At 36.3% G+C, this 19,802-nt stretch overlaps 1 protein-coding gene across 2 annotated transcripts in view; it reads right to left on the bottom strand.

Annotated features, from left to right (window-relative positions):
* Nucleotides 1-19,802, bottom strand: part of LOC136032778 (condensin-2 complex subunit H2-like) — an 86,988-nt gene that overhangs the window by 702 nt on the left and 66,484 nt on the right. For both annotated transcript variants that reach the window (XM_065713138.1, XM_065713139.1), the window contains 3 exons: nt 16,497-16,761; nt 9,470-9,684; nt 1,752-1,985 (listed from right to left, as the gene is read on the bottom strand). In XM_065713138.1, the coding sequence (XP_065569210.1) occupies nt 1,752-1,985; nt 9,470-9,684; nt 16,497-16,761 (714 nt within the window). The remainder of the gene's footprint in view (nt 1-1,751; nt 1,986-9,469; nt 9,685-16,496; nt 16,762-19,802) is intronic.

Raw genomic sequence — 19,802 nt, forward strand, 5'->3', positions numbered from 1 at the left:
CCCTCCCTAGTCCTTCTCAAATTGGTTCCTATATTTGCAAGTTTTTTTATGGCTTTCTAATTCAGAGGCTCAATTTGTATATTGATAATATGTAATTGACACATCGTAAGATGTTATATAGACCCCTTAAAAAAGGAGGAAAGAAGTGCACAAGTAGCCTCAAAGGTCTTTTTGTATCTGGTTCTGTGTTAATGTCTACTGGTATTTTAATATATTTTGTAAGATCGTTTCTAATTAAATTTGTGTATAGAGCAATTAGTGAATATTCCCCCAAGGCCCTATTTAAGCAAATATTATCATTAATCTTAAGTCTAATTTTAATCGCGTCTCGAATAACCTGCTTTATGCCTAGGTCATTGCTAATCCGGGGCGGATTCTTCAAAAAGTATTTAATTATTTTTCTTTCATTTCAATGAATTGCCTCGTTTCACCTCACTTTATTTATCAGTCCTGGCTGAATCTCGCTGAAGTAAGGATGCTAGGACTGTTTTAAAAATCTAATTTTTTTTAGTTTTAATGGTCGTATTTTATTGAAAGTCTCTTTTCTTTTATATATTTACTTTTTGCTGAGGACAGCCCTTGGACATAGGGCCAGAATATTAATTCAAATTAGAATTCCACTGTCTTACGAAAATAATTCCCTATTGCTCTTCTTGTTTTTGATTTTTATGATTGAAAGGCAGTGTGTTCTTAGTCATTATTTATATATAAAACATGGCTTGGGTGCAGATAAGCCCCCTTGAGCAAGAATTGAAGGACAACCTCAAAAATTCAAATGGCAACCATCATAAAAATATTGGATTCATACGACATATATGAAAAAATGGCATTTAGCCCTGGGAAACAGTTGTGAACTACATATTAGAAAGTACATAATAAAAATTAGCATAAAAATTTAAAGAAAGCAAATTTCAAAAGCCGAAAAGTAGTTTGGTATTCATCCAATAAAACGAAAGCTTACCACAAGGTTTTAAGCAACCAACATTTCTGTCTAATTATTCAACAAGGAGAGGGTGCACATTTCGCTTTACAGAGTAACGGGAGTAACTTCAAACTTTCAAGTTTAAAAAATTGAAACTGATTTCATAGCTATTGAAAAGGTTTTCACTTACTTTGCCTGGTCAAGTTTATTTACGTTTTAAACAGTATAACCGGAATAAGGAAAGAAATGAAGAAAGAAAGAAAGAAAGAAAAAGAGAGAGAGAGAGAGAGGGAGAGAGAGAGATACAGAAAGAAAGAGAGAGAAGGAGAAGAGAGAGAAAAATACGTGAAGGAAGACCGTAGACGAAGAACTACACATAGCTTCCAAAGTTACTGTGTCTAGTGGGTGCTTGAAAAACCGATGAAAAACGATAAGTAAATGACAATAAATAAAAAAAAATAATATTTAAAAAAAAGCAACAACAAATGAATCACCAGGCTACCTCCAGTTCAAACATTAGTTGACATAATATTATAAACGGTACAGCAAAACTAAGCCAAAGTTGTACAGTTAAAAGTTGTACAGTTAATACCATATATTTTTCTGCATAGTTTTTCTTCATTAGGGTTAAAAAAGAAAAAGGAAAAAAAAGAGTAATACTAACAAATATTTTCACAAAAGCCTCCTTAACCTTATTTCCAGTCTTCTAAGAGTTGTGAAAATATATCTTAAGACTTTCTTATTATGACACCAAAACATAAGATAAAAGCAAAAATAATAAGGAGGATTTAAGATGCATATAGATTAAAAGAAAAAGAAAAGATCTTACGAGCTGAAGAGTAGCAGAGAAAAACCTCCCAACTTCCGCAGCTGGTTTTCCTTGAACTACTTCACCAAAGTGAAGCCACTCCTTTTCAAAATTTTCGGTTAGTTTATTCAGAACAAAAGTCCCGTATTCGTGTATGTCAAAATTTGGGCGCTTTTCTGACTCTTCTAAATGCGGAAGAATTGCTTCATGCCAATCCGCTACCCGTTTCGCCAAGTCTGTTTTTTGGAGGTATTCCTATAAAACACAACTGATAATAACCAAGGTTACGCACATAATTTTTCTAGAGTGGGAGAGAAACAAAGGGTTTTTTTTGGGTATTTTCAACTAGCATGGGGAGAGGGTCGTCAGAGCCAATTAAAGGGGCAGAAATGCTCTTCTACCACTCCCTGCATGTAGGCACATATATAGTTCCTTGAAAGAATAAAATGCTTAAATTATAAATTCAAATATGAAAGTGTATTCTACGAAGAATATGCGTAAAAAGAAGATTCTTTCGTATAATTGGGAGAGTTCAAAACTTTAAAAAGATTTCTCAGAATCAGGTGAAATTCACCCCCATGGTCATTACACCAAACATTGTCAGTGAATCTCCTAATTTGTTGAAATTTGCCGTGTTCCAAAAGAAAATTTGGGTGCAGACAGGCGCGACACTTAGTCAGAATAGATCAAAGGATTTTTCTTGGGGGGGATTTGCGATAAGTATACTCTAGCCCATCTCAACATTTCTCTCCATATGACCTTAGAAAGCTGGATTGAACCACACTTTTCGTGCAGCTTTCTGTTTGAAATACGATCAGTCAGACGGGTACCCAAGAGAATCCGTAGATAATTTTTCTGAAAAACACCTAAAAAATCCTTCTTCGTCTTTACGCTTCAGAACCATGCTTGAAACTTTCATTACTATAGCTTCCAACATTCTAATCTTGATTTGCAACTTATCTTCCTATCCTTCCAAACGTTTTTCAACTGTGAAAAAAAAACCTGGGCCTTTGGCTATTCTACTTCTTAAATCTTCACAGCATCTGCCATCTTTACTAATAAATCCACCGAAGTAAGTGTAGCTGTTCACTTGATCGATCTTCTCATTACCCCAAATCACCTTTTAACCTTCACTTATTCCAAGTCGTAGTAAATTAGTCTTCTTAACCTTGGTTTTCAAACTCATCCTACTAAAAAAAAAAAAAAAAAAAAAAAAAAAAAAAAAAAAAAAAAAAAACATTTGTTCCTTAAGATTCTGAAAAAAAAATAAAGTAAGAAAGGTGAAAACATTTCAAACGTATTTTTTTCAGTAAAGCGAAAATTGTATTCTGGTCTTGAGAAAGCATGGGGGTTATCAGCCCTACGCTTGTTAATTTTTGCTCGTGACTTGGCTATTTTTTGCAATTTCTGTTCGTTTTGAGTTTCATTTATTTATTGATGATGGTTTGTGGTAGTTTTACGCTTCGAAGATTATTTGACTTTATTTCTGTTCAAGTTCGACTTAATGGAGCCCTTTACTTTCTTTGAAAAACTTGTTTTGTGGAAGAAGTTTTTTGAATTAATTTATGTTTCGTTTTTCATAGTCTTTTTCAAGGAAAAAATAATACTGTATATTTTTTCAGTTTTTTTTTTCTATAAGAATCCACAGTATCGGTTTGTATTTGTATGCTGGAGAAACTTTTCAACGATTAATTAAATTTTATAGCTTTCGAAGTTGATCCGAAAAATAAACCTTAATGTCATTCCCAAAAGATTCTATCGATGCATTTTGACAACCCGGATACACTTACACTCTTTTTATTTATTTAAATTGTGAGAGCAGAAGTAGTAATAGCAGCATTCCCAAAATCTCGATACATTGCTAGGATGTCTTATTGGAAACCATGAACACAGCCTTTTGATTTATTTTGAAGCAACGTTTAGTTTTAAAGCATAGTGGACAAACTGCAAAATTGTGGGGGGTTGACAAGCATAATATCCCTAAAGACATAGTTGCTGGACCGTTTTACTATGCTGAACAAAATGGCTGTCTCAAAATTTTGATTGGATGCGTTTGGAAAATAAATGGGCTTGAGAAAAGGGCTGCTTGTCCTCCAATCTCTTGTTTCTCTTAAAAAAGGGTATGAGACAATCGCGTTGCAATTGGATTCCAAGAGGGAGGACTTCCCCCTTCATATATCTAGCAAAACATTTTAAACAAGTAAAAACAAAGTGAAAACATTTTAAATGTATTTGTTTTCAATAAAGTGCAAATCAGGTTCTGGTCCTGACAATGTATGGGGGTTGTCAGACATAATTTCTAGAACTTTCAACTACGCTGAACAAAATGGCTATCCCAAAATTTTGATTAGATGTGTTTGGGGAATTGATGGGCGTGGGGGAGCCTGTTGCCCTCCAATCACTTTCGAATAATAAAAATGGCATTAATCCATTCAATTTCCAATCGAATGAGCCGTTTTCGAAGTTTCTACGACAACAAATTGTCATCTCAAAATTTCTATTAGATGCATTTCGGGAAATATGAGCTGTGGGGGGGGGGGTGTCCACCTTCCGGTCACTCTGAATCTTACGAAGGACACTAGAATTTCTTATTACCAATCCAATGAGCCCCCTGCGAAGTTTAGTTTATACAATCACTCTTTCTATGTATATATATATACCTTATTTGCCCCAAGGGCATAACTTGCAACCCTTGCCCTGAGGGCTGTGGGGAAGGGTGCCGTCATCCTCAAAGACGTAATTTCTGGACCTTTAATTTATGTTTAACAAAATGGCTTTTAAATGTATTTTGTTTTTAGTAAAGTGCAAATTGTGTTTTGGTCCTGAGAATGTATTGGGGGTTGTCAAATACATAATTTCCCGAACTTTCAACCACCCTTAATAAAATGGCTACCTCAAAATTTTGGATGGATGCGTTTGGAAATATGGTGGGCGTGGAAGGACGGTAAGTTACCCTTTAATCACTTTCGAATATTAAAAAGGGCCCCGGCCTTTTCAATTTCCAATTGAATCAGCTATTTTTGAAGTTTCTACGACAACAAGTGGCCATCTCAAATTTCTATAGTGTCTTGTATCTATTTGCCAGTTTTCAGTTTACTATAACATAGTCAATAAGGTTGGCTGTCTTACCATCATGTGAGTACGATTTTAACATATGGGCTATTTTATGACCAAATATCGCACTGGTTGCAACAAGACTATTATACCTACAAAATTGCAGCAGTCTACAACCGTTGCTATTTTCCTTTCCTAGATCAAATTTACCCAGGCTGAGACAACATACATCCCTATTTCTATCAAACTGGGCGTCAAAATCCTCTAATAAAAACAACACTTCTATGTTGGATTCTGTCCATCTATTCCTGTAATTGTAAGTAAAATTCATCCGAGTCACGACTATCTACTCGATTCTACTGTACAGGGCCATTCACTACTATGCCCGACACCCTGCACTTTTTAGTCGTAAAAAAGACAACTACTTCTCAAAACTACCTTCCCAAACTAAGAAGCTACCTTATTCACCATTAGCCCTACTCCCTGCCAATGCAGCCCCTCCTTTCTGCCTGAGTAAATAAATTCCATACCACATAATTTCATGATTCTTACCCCTAGTATATGAGTTTCTGAAACCCCCAACAAGTCCAGTTCAAACAGTCTGAATTTGTCAGTCAAAATATTAACACGATAGCTGTTTTTTTAACTTTATAACCTTCCAAGTTACAATTTTCATCTTATTTAGGTCATTGAAATTGTTATATCCTCAGGAAAGCAATGGCTCCCATCAGAGCAGGTCAGGAACTAATATATTCTTAAAGTCTTTACGAAGCGCTTCTACTTAAAACGGTAGGTGAGAAGTCCCTGTGATCTCCAGTATAAACGGAGGCTTTGTGCAATTCTGGCCCCATCTTGGTCACTAAATGGTTTTTCAAACTTTGTGATGCTCTTCTACTATCAAGAATCGACGTCCAGCGCAAGCAAGCTCAAGATTATTACCTTCAACTCATTACATATTCATACCTATAAAAATTATACTTCATTGAGGAAAAGGCAGCCAATAGATAACTTAGCTAGGAAGAGATATTTGAGCCCAAAGAGCTCACCGAAGCAAGGTAACCCTGCAGCAGTATTTGCAGTCACAGTTCTAGGTAGGCTAACTCTTGGAAAGTCCACCCTTACACCACCATAAGACCGCAAAAGCAGGGTATCCCAGTCGGGGATGCAGACGGACGAAAGGGCTTATTACAAAGCAGTAATTCGGGTTAAAGAAGCCAAACCCGAAAAACTCCAACCTTTTATGCCCAGTCTATCCTAGTCGGGGAATCTACAAATCCACAACTTCCATTGTAAATGTAAACAGGAAGAGCAAAACGTCGCAAAAAAAAATTGAACAACCGCATTTAATAAATCTTCTTAATATTTGAAGTCCTGACTTGGTCAGTAATTTCTGCTCAGGAACTTAAAACATTTTTGAAGAAGACGTGACAATTCATTATCACTCACTAAATTTATTTTAAATAATAAAAAGTATCCTGGCGAGGATAGGCTGGGCATAGACGGTTGGAGCTGTTCCGTTGTTGTGAGATGGTTTGGGGTCACCGCTCTGTCATAAGTTCCTTTCTTCCTCCCCTACTCCGGACAGGGAAATCCTGCTTGCGTAGCCACATAAAGGCATCAGAGTAAACCTTTCATGAGTTTTCCTAACCAAAACTGTGACTGCTAACAGCACTGCAAAGTGACCTTGAGGAGCGGTACACCTTGAGGAAATTATTGCCTAGTAAACAACACAACATTCGTACTGAATTCTGGTGAATGGATAATTCTTCTGGCTTTGATTTGTTTTGGTTGTTTTTAGGGCTAAAAATCTCTTCCTAGCTAAGTTAAATATCATGGGTTGCCTCCCCGCAGTATCATAATATTTGTAGGGACTAATTTATAATGAGTCGGAGGTAATAGACTTGAGATTGTCTGTGCAGGATTTCAACTACTGGTTATAGAAGAGCATCACCAAGTGCTGATAAGCCTATTGTGACCAAGATGGGCCTGGGATCGCAAAAAGCCTCCATGCAGCTGGAGGTTCCAGGGACTTCTTGCTGTTCGTCTCTAAGCCGGCTTAAGTGTTTCGTGTAGACTTAAGAAGATGAGTTACAGCAATAGTTTTGAGACCATTGCTTTTCCTAAGGCCATAATAATTTCAATGATAAAAAAAGAAAGTTGCAACTTGGAACGTTACGACGTTAAAAACCAGCTATTGTATCGACATTCTGATTTACAATTTCATACACTTCAAACTGGACTCGGTAGAAGTTTCAGAAACTCACATCCCAGGGGTATGAAACATGAAATTAGGTGATACAGAATTTATTTAGTCAGGCAGGAAGTATGGGGTGCATAGGCAAGGAGTAGGGCTCGTGATGAACAAGGAAGCTGTCAGGTCTTGTTGAGGTTGGGAAGGCATTAATAATAGAATGTTAGGCCCAGCACCCACGGGGCAACTGTTTTGAGACTAGAATTACTAACCGATTGCACACGCAACTCTTTTGTGGCCATGAACTTGAAGTAGAGTGGGGGCCGGCCCGTGAGGCAATCCAGATGAGACTAGTTTCCAATCAATCTAAAACCAGTTCCGTATGAGCCTCCAGCCGTGGTCACAGTTGCGTTGCAGTGTTGTCCCACACATTTTCGGGAGCTACTGCGTTGATATTGTCCAATTATTTTGGCTCTCAACATGTCAGACCAGGAATTTAACGCGAAATTCGTAAAAGTGGAGAAGCCGAAAGATTTCTTCGGCATTCTGTAAAATGCGATACATTTTCTATCTATTTGAGACAGCTTTTTAGCTACTAAGAACAGACGAGACTTTGCATTCTTTGCCAAGAAGAGATGGACCCAATACTCCCTCTGAACCCTACGAAACCTGCGTTACTCATAGTAATCAATTAAGTCTTCCTCGTCGAAACTCAACACAGTTGATCGCACGGTACTGCTCTATATGATCCATAAGTTATGGATCACAAAATGATCCATAAGTTAACATGGTTCTCAAATGATGGTAAGACAGATAACCTTATTAATTCTGTTATTGTAAACTGACGAATGGCAGAATCAATACAAGATATTAAGGTATATAAGAGTGCTGTTATTTATCTTAAAAGTAAGAATCACTATCTAGTAGTGTCTAGGTTTAATTTTGTAAAGAAAGTGGAGAACGCATTAAAATATGAATTAAGGAAGGGTGAAGAGGAAGCGATGGATAAAATTCCCAAAGATCTGGAAGATGCAGTCAGACAGCATAATAGTAAAATACTGTACTGGCATATTAATAAATTAGGAGGTAACAGTCAATCTGGGCTTGTCGCACTTAAAGATAGGAACGGGGCTATAATTAGTGAGAAGGAAAGAATTCAAGACATGGGCAGAACATTTAGAGAATGTACTAAATAGTGATAGAGTTAAAGGAAAGGGCATAGGGAAGAATGGAAAAGTTTGTGACACTTTGGATGTAAAGAAAGATTTATTTTGTGAGGAAGAATTAGTGACAGTACTAAAAGGATTAAAAAATAATAAACCCCAGATGTTGATAGTATGGTAAAGGAGGTTTTTGAATATGGTGGAGGTGAGGTTAGATATAAACTAGGTCTATGTTGCATGGGCAACGTGAGGTGTTGTGGCAACCTTTGTTCGGCTTCGCCAAGTAAAAAGTTTCGAGAGCAACACTTTGGTTTTGTTTCCTCGCTTCGATTAAACGCTGAAGTTGTTAATCTGTAAGGATCTTAAAATAAATACTAGGCACACCAACTCGCAAAAGTGTCCCGGTATCCCCGTCGTAATTTGTGTCTCTTTTTTTAGTTTTTATTCTTTTTTAGTTTTTAATTATTTTTTTTTAGTTTTTCTTTTTTTTAGTTTTTCTTTTTTTCCTTCTTTTTTAGTTTTTTTCTTTTTTTAGTGTTTTAGCTTTTTTATTTTTTTTTAGTTTTTTTTAAATTTTTTTAGTTTTTTACCTTTTTTTCTTTTTTAGTTTTCATTTTCTTCTTTATTTTTCAGACGTCATACGCAAACCCTCAAACATACAAAAAAAACATACATTAATTTTTTTTCTTTTTTAGTTTTTTCTTTTTTTTTGGTTTTGTAGCTTTTTACTTATAATGACGTCATATACAAAGTCTTGGACATCATATACAAAGCCGTTGACATCATATACAAACATACGAAATATATACACGACGTCATTCGACAGAGGACAAACATGACGTCAGTACACAAACAACTTATTTTTATATAGATAGATGAGCAAGCGTTTGGTTGAACTGATAGAAGAGCTTTGACAAAGGTTATATCCTTGTATGTATACCAGATAAATAAATTATAGAGATTAGTTCTATGTACGAGAGAATAACATTGATGCGGTTAAGGTAGAAAATAACGCTAATAGGTGGTTTCGTATTAAATTAGGAGCGAAGCAAGGTTGCGTTTTAATTCAATTTATATGGACCATTTTGATAGACTTTGTCTTAAGGAGCATAGGAAAGGCAATGGGTGAACACGGAATCAATTGGGGAGGAAAAACTCTCTTGGACATAGATTATGTTGATGAGTTAATCATCCTAGATGAAAGTGTGAGAAAAATGAATGAACTTTCAGAGGTTTTGCGAGTTCAGGGTGCTAAAATAGGTCTAAAAATTAATGTTAAAAAATTAATGTGAATAAAGATTGCCCACAAGATCTTACTCAAAAAGACTTACTTGAGCTTGTGCCATATATTCAGCTACTCTCTGTTGAGCTAATTGCATATAGGAAATTGACTCGTCGTCAGCTAGTGTTGTATTTAGCTGAGATTTTTGCAACGCAGTCATTATGCCCTCTTGCTGATAGGTTGGAAATTTATCTTGGTTGTCAAGAGGAATTTCTGGTTCTTGTGAAAATGAGTCATCGGTGAGACCATTAGAATATATATCATCTGCAAATTAATACCTGAGATTAAAAACGAAAATGACCTAATCTAAAAATAGCAAGAATTGTACTGAAAAATATGAAAGTTACGGAATTACTTGAAATTTAATTTGCAATCCTACATTTCCGTCCTTTATAAGCAAAACTAAAACGACTTTTCCATTGTTCCTACGATTAGCCTACTACGCCATAAATTAAGTCAATTAATTAACTTATTTTTTCAATATCAAACATAAAGATGGAGAAGAACCAGAAGAGAGAAAGAAAACTAAAGTTATTTCTATATTACAAGCCCTGAAATAGGACGTGATTTCTTTATCTACAAAACAATATTTAGCGCGTATTATTTAAACGATAAAGAAAAAAAGAACAAATTCAAAATAGAAACAAAAAACAAAGAATTGGACAGATACAGAATTGGAAAACGAATAAGATGAAAGTGTATGTATCACGTCTAAATAAAGTGCAATCAGTGCTGCTGTCATCAGTTCGCACTGATGTGACATATCAGCACTGATGTGTCTATTTCTTTTCTCTTTGCTCCTCTGTTAGCAGGATATTAGAGCATGATAGAGTTCATTATGGGCTCATTCTGTCTACAAATTATAATATTAGTTAAATCACATCTCGTTCAAATTATAATCATCTTCAAGAAAAACATAGAAATGTATAGAAATGACTACTCCACTCGAGTTTCTTATTAAAATTCTTTTGGCAGAATAGCTTGTTTAAATGCTAGGTTCTACTATAGCAGTAGTCTGTATGTGTCACCCGAAGAAATAAAAATTTCGTGAAACAGATATGTTTCGATTTCAATTTGATCTAATGCACACCCTGCAACGTTGTGGATTCAAACATCCTCACAACTTGTTTAGCTATATATTCCAAAGGGTTAGCAGTGGGATTATGTCAACCTAAGGCTCCAAAATTCACATTACAAATGATTTGAGCCAGTTTGCCCGACAGAATGCAGAGGAGGAGTTCCGCTCTTCTGATGGTTTGTTTGTTATTTCTTATAGAGTTTCAAATTTGGCAAGCGATGGAGAGTAACGTCTTGTTCTAACATATACTATTTATAACTCATTTGTTTGAACTGGGAGGGTAAACTTCCGCGGGCGATTTAAAATTTGTGCAAGTATTTTAAAAATTTTGCAATCACCTGCAATCCCGTGTTTCCAAATCATTTGTCGAAGGCTAATAGTTTTAATAGTATTCATTGTGATCATGCTTGTTCTAACTATATGCCAGAGTATTTTCGAATCAAAACATACTAGTTCAATCGCGTTTGATTAATTCAACATACAACAGTTTGATTTACATTTTAATTCATTAAAGCAATTTGATTATCATCACGAAATGTGCAAAAAGATGTCGATGCAAAAGATAGTTAATGAAACTTCCTGTCGTTAAAATGAGGAGCCTTTTCAAAACGAGATGATTAGAATATATAATAATATTTACCGGCACAATGGAAATCCTCAAAGTAAACAATGTTTTATTTTCTCTCGGAATCCCATGTAACTTATGATAAAGGCTTAGTTTGAACAAAAGATTTGCTTTTCATTAGCAGTATACCCTTGGCAGGGCTTTTGACCTTCAGCCGGGAGTTCAACGAGCTACCTCATACTTTCTCTCATTATAGCCCTAGATCCTAGATTCATCCATATGTTTTTGCAGAAGTGTAATACGGTCAGTTAAAACCATGCTTTTGTGCAACTTGTGCAGCTTTAATACACGGTCAGTTAAATATTTGCAGATAAAAAAATTAAGGCTGAATACTGAAAAGAGCGAAGTTGTTATTTAAAAAAAGGAGTGTAGGGGGCGGAGAAAAATATACATTTAAATTTAACAATAAGGAACTAATTATAACTAAAAGAATAAAAGATTTAGGCTTTATCTTATCGGAAAATGGAAGCCTAAAGAGTCATGTTGATGAAATAATTAAGATGTAGAGTGGCCATGTCAGCAATTTTTAGAAACCCGAAGATGATGGGGATTAAAAACCTAAAAATGCCTAAAAGAATATTTAATACAAAAATTTTACCCCTGATAGAATATGGAGCAGAGATATGGGGTGGAGAAAGGGTACAGCAACTGGAGTCCCTTCAGCTCCAGTTCTATAAAAGAGTGTTTGGTCTACATCAGACAACTCAATTCACAGATTCTGAAAGGTGATATGGGCCTGTTTTCTTTAAAGCTACGTAGGTATATTTTAATGCTTAGATTCTGGTTGAAGTTAACTAAGAGTAATGAAGGTAGACTAGTAAGAGCGGCATATGATCAGATGTTGAAAAGTGGTTTAAAAACCTCGTGACCATCCCAAATTAAATCATCACTAGAAAAAATAGCAATGCCTTCTTTATGGAATAATGGTCTTTGTTCTAGTGATACACCAACAGATTTAGAAAGCCAGGTACGATTTTTATTAGAGAGTCAGGAAATTCAGCATTGGCAAGGGCTGGTTTTAGATTATAAAACTCTACAACATTAAAATCAGGCAAAGCCTAGTTTTGGAGAGGAGGTTTATTTTAAATTTAATTTACCGGCCATGATTCTACGACGTTGGATTCAGCTTAGGGCGAATTATCTTCCAATCTAGAACAGGCAACTACGTTTGACAAAAAAAAATTATGGTTGGTCCTGATAGGCGGTATGTTTGTCCCCTTTGTAAGGATGAGATGAAGACCTGGATCATTTTTTCCAGAAATGCCCGGTGCTCTTGGATTTACGGGAAATTTATTTACATGTGATTAATTTGATGCTTCCGGGTATTCTGCAAAATAGTAACCCAACCATAATATTTCGAGTGGGAGTGTATACAGATAAATCCTTAATAAGAAGAAGAAAAAGTTTTATATGATTAATTTCTTTTGTTGTTAGATTTGGCATTTTCGCGTTGTTATTCTGTTTTGTGCGTGTTTGTAATTCAAACTGTTGTTTAATTTAATTGCTTGTTTGTTATTTTATTTATATTTTTTGGTGTATATGGCCCATGGGCTTTTGAAATACACTTATCTATCTATCTGTCTATCTATACGGTCAGTTAAACGGGTATCAAGAAATATCCGTACACAATTACTCTAGAAAACATCCAACAAATCTTCCGTCTTCCAAAGCACCCACGCTTAACAAGAGCTAAGAACTCATATGGCATTCGTGACAAGGCCAGAAGAGCCAAGAGCTCATATGGTATCAGCTCTAACAAAATTCTGAGAATCAATAAACTGACTCAAAAGTAAAATCAGAGGCTTAATGCCGGTCGGGGTTTAAAATATGAGCTCCAAGTATCGATGCCTTCTAAATATCAAAATTCATTAAGATCCGATCACTCACTCGTATGTTATAAACACTTCATTTTTTTCTATTTTTTCCTCTCCCTTCAGCCCCCCAGATGGTCGAATCAGGGAAAACGACTTTATCAAGTCAATTTTTGCAGCTCTCTGACACGCCTACCAATTTCCATCGTCCTGGCACGTCAAGAAGCACCAAACTCGCCAAAGCACTGAATCCCACCCCCTAACTCCCCCAAAGAGAGCGAATCCAGTACGGTTACGTCAACCACGTATCTACGACATTTGCTTATTCTACCCACTAACCTTCATCCTGGTCCTCCACTCTAAGCGTTTTCCAAGATTTTTGATTTCCCCCTCCAACTCCCCCCAATGTCAACAGATCTGGTCGAGATTTAAAATAAGAGCTCTGAGACATGATTTCCTTCTATATATCAAATTTCATTAAGATCCAATGACCCGTTCTTAAGTTAAAAATACCTCAATTTTTCTAATTTTTCCAAATTAACACCCCCCAGTTCCTCCAAAGAGAAAGGATCCGTTCCAATTATGTCAATCACGTATCTAGAACTTGTGCTTATTCTTCCCATCTAGTTTCATCCCGATCTCTCCACTCTAAGCGCGTTCCGAGATTTCTGCTTCCCCCTCCAACCCTCTATGTCCACGGATCCGATTCGAGTCAAAAATAGAGCATCTAAGACACAAGATCTTTCTATGTATCAAAGATCCGATCACCTATTCGTAAGATAAAGATACCCCAATTTTCAAGTTTTCCAAGAATTCCGGTTTCCCCCTCCAACGGCAACGGATCTGGTCGGAATTTAAAATAAGAGTTCTAAAGCACAAGATCCTTCTAGATATCCAATTTCATTAAGATTTGATCACCCGTTCGTAAATTGCAAATACCTCATTTTTTCTAATTTTTCTGAATTATTCCAACCCCTCAACTCCACCAAAGAGAGCGGATCCGGTCATGTTAGTCACGTATCTTGAACTTGTTTTTATTCTTCCCATTCAGTTTCATCCTGATCTCTCCGCTTTAAGTATTTTCCAAGATTTCCGGTCCCCCCAACTACCCCCCCCCCCCAATGACACTGGATCCGTTGAGATTTAAAATAAGAGATCTGAGTTACGTGGTTCTTCTAAATATGAAGTTTCATGAAGATCCGATCACTCCTTCGTAAGTTAAAAATACGTCATTTTTTCTAATTTTCCCGAATCATTCCCCTCCCCCCAACTCCACCAAAGAGAGTGGATCCGATCCGGTTATGTCAGTCATTTATCTTGGAATTGTTTTTATTCTTCCCACCCAGTTTCATCCTGATCTCTCCGCTTTAAGTATTTTCAAAGATTTCCGCCCCCCACAACTGCCCCCCCACCCAATGACGCTGGATCTGGTCGGAATATAAAATAAGAGATCTGAGTTACGAGGTCCTTCTAAATATGAAGTTTCATGAAGATCCGATCACTCCTTCGCAAGTTAAAATAAGTTATTTTTTCTAATTTTTCAGAATTAACCCTCCCCCAATAAAGCGGATCCATCCCGATCACGCATCTAGGACTCCTGCTTATTTTTTCCACCAAGTTTCATCACGATCCCTCCACTCTAAGCGTTTTCCAAGATTTCAGGTTCCCCCCCCCCCAAACTCCCCCAATGTCACCAGATCCGGTCGCGATTTAAAATAACAGCTTTGAGACACGATATCCTTCTAAATATCAATTTTATTGAGATCCGATCACCAAATCGTAAGTTAAAATACCTCATTTTTTCTAATTTTTCAGAATTAACCCTCCCGCCAGCTCCCCCAAACAGAGCAGATCCGTTCCGGTTATGTCAATTACGTATCTAGGTCTTATTTTTCCCACCAAGTTTCATCCCGATCCCTCGACTCTAAGCATTTTCCAAGATTTTCGGTTCCCCCTCCAAACTCCACCCAATGTCACCGGATCTGGTTGGGATTTAAAAAAAGAGCTCTGAGACACGAAATCCTTCCAAATATAAAATTTTATTAGGATCCCATCACCCGTTCGTAAGTTAAAAATTTTTTCTATTTTTCTGAACTAACCGGTCCCCCACTCCCTCCCCCAAATGGTCAAATCGGGGAAACGACTATTTCTATTTAATCTGGTCCGGTCCCTGATATGCCTGCCAAATTTCGTCGTCCTAGCTTACCTGGAAGTGCCTAAAGTAGCAAAACCGGGACAGACAGACCGACAGAATTTGCGATCGCTATATGTCACTTGGTTAATAGCAAGTGCCATAAAAACCATACATTGAACCCTGTTTTCTACATAGACATTGCATATTCCAATTGAAACATGCTTGTTGCAACCCATTACTTTCAGTTGAAAAAAAAGTGTTATACCCAGGCCTATCCAAGATATGGCGGGAGTTAAAGTTCCCATAGAGCTTGCTCTTGTTTTAAATGTTAATACTTATAAATTGATTGGTAGCGTCCTCGATTGGCAGCGTAAAAATTGATCAGAGGATTAACACAGTTTCTCTGTCACTTAATTTCTTTTATGTAGCAGCAAGTAACTAAAACAATCGAATACATTTGAAAAAAAAAGAATCGCATAACATTAGTTAGAATGGATTTGGATTTAGTCCAATTCGCGAATGAGAAAAAAAAATATTTGCTTAATTTTTCCCACCTTTTTAAAAAATTGAGCAAATATTTCCAAGCTTTTAACTTGTTGCGTAACTTTAAACTTAACAAATTTTATATCCACGGAATTACCATAACGCATATCAAATATGACCACCAGAACATCGTAGCCCTTTTTCTACAGCCCCAGAAGGGCTCTGATGTGTCTCCCTTTTTCCAGCCCTGCGAAGGTCACCAGAACATCAATGAAGCTTTTTAAAGGCCTATTTAAAAGCCAATACTTACATCTTCTTGCTTTTCATTCGCCCTTCTTGATAACATATACTTGAAGGACCATATGGCACCAAGAACCCAAATCCCCCCAAAAATAAAGTCAAATTGAAACTAAAAATGCACCAGTTAAATCGTCATTGTCAAAAACACAAAAACTAGAGACTCAAAGTCCCCCAACTTGAAAAACATAGGTTGATGGCCTGCTCTCCGAACTCCATTCTGCGTTGGGGTATAATGTTTTTATTACATTAAGTTGATTAAATCAGACAGTTGAAACGGTTGGTCTAGCAATATAACTCTCATTTCACGTTCGGGAGATCGTGGATTCGAATCCTAGACTATCCAAAAATTTAAGTCCTGTGGTAGGACACTGGGTAAATGTTCTGCTTGACAATATGAGGCCTAGAGTTAGATTCTAGCTGCTGAAAGGTTGGCCGAATAGCTTGTTCACAGCTTGCTTTCATTTAAAAAATAATGTTTGTTTTCTTTAATTCTTGCTAAAGCCACGATGGTAAGGTTTAACCGAGAAGTTATAAGCCCCACTATTTGAAAGATCTATGGAAGCCAAAATTATCAGCAAGTCTGAAAATTCTGTGCAACTAACACAACACTAACACTAACTAACCAAACATTTCAACTGTACAAACCTTGACCCTCATAATAGTGATCGTCAATGTCGTAGTCCTCCTCTACGTCTTCAGGAGGTTGCGGAGGGATTTCTTTCTTCATCTTCTTCACTAATTGACCCAATTCTGAGACTTTGGTCATGGATTCTATAACAAATTCAGGAACCAACATTTTTGCCATTTTTACTGACAAATTATTACTCCGTGTCGGAGCAGTTATTAATTTTATGACATCACATACTTTGGAGTGTCCATTTACACTTGAAGAAATAGATGTATTCCTTCCCTGTAATAGAAAAAAAAGGCATAAATAAGAAGACTTTGACTCGGACTTTAAAAAGTCCCCATGAGATCCAAAGCCCTATTATTGCAAAACTGAGATGATGGAAAACCGTCACATAAGCGACTCGGCTACAATAAATGTCACTTTTGTTTGCTTGTGTTTTTCCCAAAATTTTGTACAGTACAAAAACATGTAACTAGAAAATAAAAATATTTTATTGATTTCCAAAAAATACCTCACGGAAAATTTGCGCTTTTTAAGTTTAATGACCCTTTTCACTTGTGTTTAAAAAGAGACTTGTTCGTTTTTAATACTTAATTTCTATTCATTTTTTAATTTACAATGCAAATGCGGTATTTTGTTTCTCCAATAAATGAGAAGGGCCAACACAATATATAAGGTTAACCCACCAGTCTCAGCCCCAAATTGCCACCCATTTTTTCTTTACCGAAAACAAGAAAGAATCTCAATAGGGACTCAATTTTTTTAATTTGAGCTTTCATTAATCATGCTTTCATTTTTACATAGAGGTTTTCATGAAGTTTATTCAACACAAATAGTTGGGATGATAAAGAAAAGTGTTTTTTAAGGATAATGCTCGGCTTGTCCATTTAACTGCACACACAAGCCGCAGAAAAGTAAACTTTAAGGATGATAATCGCCACATTCAAAACCTCGAAAACACGTGGCAAATTAAAAGAAAGAATAAGAATTAGGTACAGGCAGTATGGTTTTGCCATCCAAACAATTGAACAGTGGCTGTTCAGAATACAAAAAAAAAGAAAAGAAAAGTAGGACCTGTGTCTACTTGAAGTTAATGACTAAGAAACGGAAATCCAGCTTATCTGGCATTGCCTTCCCATCAAACAATTCCCTCAATTCTATCAATCTAAAGAGAGCCAAACCAACCTTCTAGCCTTATTCATCCCACCTTGTGTGCCTTAATTAATCACCCTTTAAGTGGTTAATCTTAGATATTATACCTAAAAGATCAAGAAATTTTACAATCATATCAAAGACGTCCCTTGATAAGACATGTCTAGATAGACTCTATTAGGCCCAGTAGCCAAGTACCCTTTTTTATTTTTGAAAATGACTCCAAAAATGTCAATTTTGGGAGCCAAGAGGTACTTTGTTCAACTGATGCTATGGCTTCTAAATTCGTAATGACTTTATGAAAGGTCGGTAAACGAATTATCTGTTAAATGAATCCTCTAACCTGTGACTGTTCATGCCATACACCATTTTTATCCTGGCATTTCAGGAACAGGTCTTTTAAAAGCTGAAAGGTAAAAAAAAAATAGAATAAAAAAAAATTCTTTTAATGAGCCCCTAGCCGCCAGCTAGTTGACTGCTAGCGATGGTATAAAGAAAAATAAAAATAATAACAATAACGTCAGCGACATTACAATTTTTCGCACCGTTTACCACTAAACGGTGTAGACTTGAGAAGATATGTTGGTCCCCATCCTGCACTGGTATCCGGGATCACTGCTTTTCTTGAGGCCAAAATAATTTCAAAGATTTAAAGAACATGAAAATTGGAACTTGGAATGTTACGACGTTAAAAAATGACTATCGCATCGACATTTTGACTGACGAATTCAGACGGTTTGAACTGGATTTATTAGGAGTTTCAGAAACTCATATCCCAGGGGTAGGAAGCATGAAATTAGGTGACATAGAATTTGTTTACTCAGGAAGGAAGGATGGGGTACATAGACAGGGAGTAGGGCTCATGATGAATAAGGAAGCTGCTAAGTCTTGTTTAGGCTGGGAAGGTATTAATAATAGAATACTAATTGCTCATTTTATGACTAAAAAGTGTAGGGTATCAGTTATAGTAGTATATGCCCCCATTGAACCAACTGATGGAGATACTAGTGACTCAGATGAATTTTACTTACAGTTACAGGAGCAAATAGACAGGGTACCAGGTAGAAATATGGTGTTTTTGCTAGGAGATTTTAATGCCCAGGTTGGTAGAAATAGGGATAGATGGTATCCTAGCCTAGGTAATTTTGGTGTAGGAAAAGAAAACAGTAATGGCTATAGGCTTTTGCAATTTTGTAGGTATAACAACCTAGTTATAACCAATACGGTGTTTGGTCACAAAATGGCCCATAAGTTGACATGGTATTCACGTGATGGTAAGACAGCAAACCTTATTGATTATGTTATTGTAAACAGAAGACTAGCAGGATCAATACAAGATACTAGGGTGTATAGGAGTGCTGTTATTGATGTTAAAAGTAAAGATCACCATCTAGTAGTGTCTAAGGTTAATTTAAAGCTGAAATTTCGGAAGAGTAGCTCCCTCCCGGAAAGTTATGATGTTGGTAGACTTCAGGATGAAAATTTGAGACAAAAATTCCAGGAACAGTTGAGTACTAAACTTGAGGGTTTAAAATTTGATAATGTGGAAGATGGATGGAATAATTTCAGAAAAACAATTTGTGAAGTTGCTGATGGTGTCCTAGGGAAGAGTGCTAAGACAGCAACTAGGAATATTAGTGAAAAAGCTTTAGGTTTAATAGAGAGTAGAAGGGGTTTGTATAAGAATTATCTGAGCGATAGGTCGTATGAAAACAAAAGGAATGTAAAGAAAGTGGAGAAAGCATTAAAATATGAACTAAGGAGATGTGAAATGGAGGCGATGGATAAAATTGCTGAGGATCTGGAAGATGCGGCTAGACGGCATAATAGTAAAATATTATACTGGCATGTTAATAAATTGAAAGGGAGTAGCCGATCCGGACTAGTCCCAGTTAAAGATAGAAATGGGGTCACAATTAGTGATAAGGAAAAAGTTAAAGAAAGATGGGTGGAACATTTTGAAAATGTGCTAAACCGAGATACAGTTGCAGGAAAAGATATAGATGAAAATGAAAAAGTTTGTGATACCTTGGATGTGAAGGAAGATTTGTTTAGTGAGGAAGAATTAGCGACAGTACTAGAAGGATTAAAAAATAATAAGGCCCCAGGTGCTGATAGTATGATTAATGAGTTCCTTAAATATGGTGGCTCTGAGGTTAGGAATAAGC

Source organism: Artemia franciscana, chromosome 11 (assembly GCF_032884065.1).
Source record: "Artemia franciscana chromosome 11, ASM3288406v1, whole genome shotgun sequence".
In the NCBI taxonomy this organism is placed as follows: Eukaryota; Metazoa; Arthropoda; class Branchiopoda; order Anostraca; family Artemiidae; genus Artemia; species Artemia franciscana.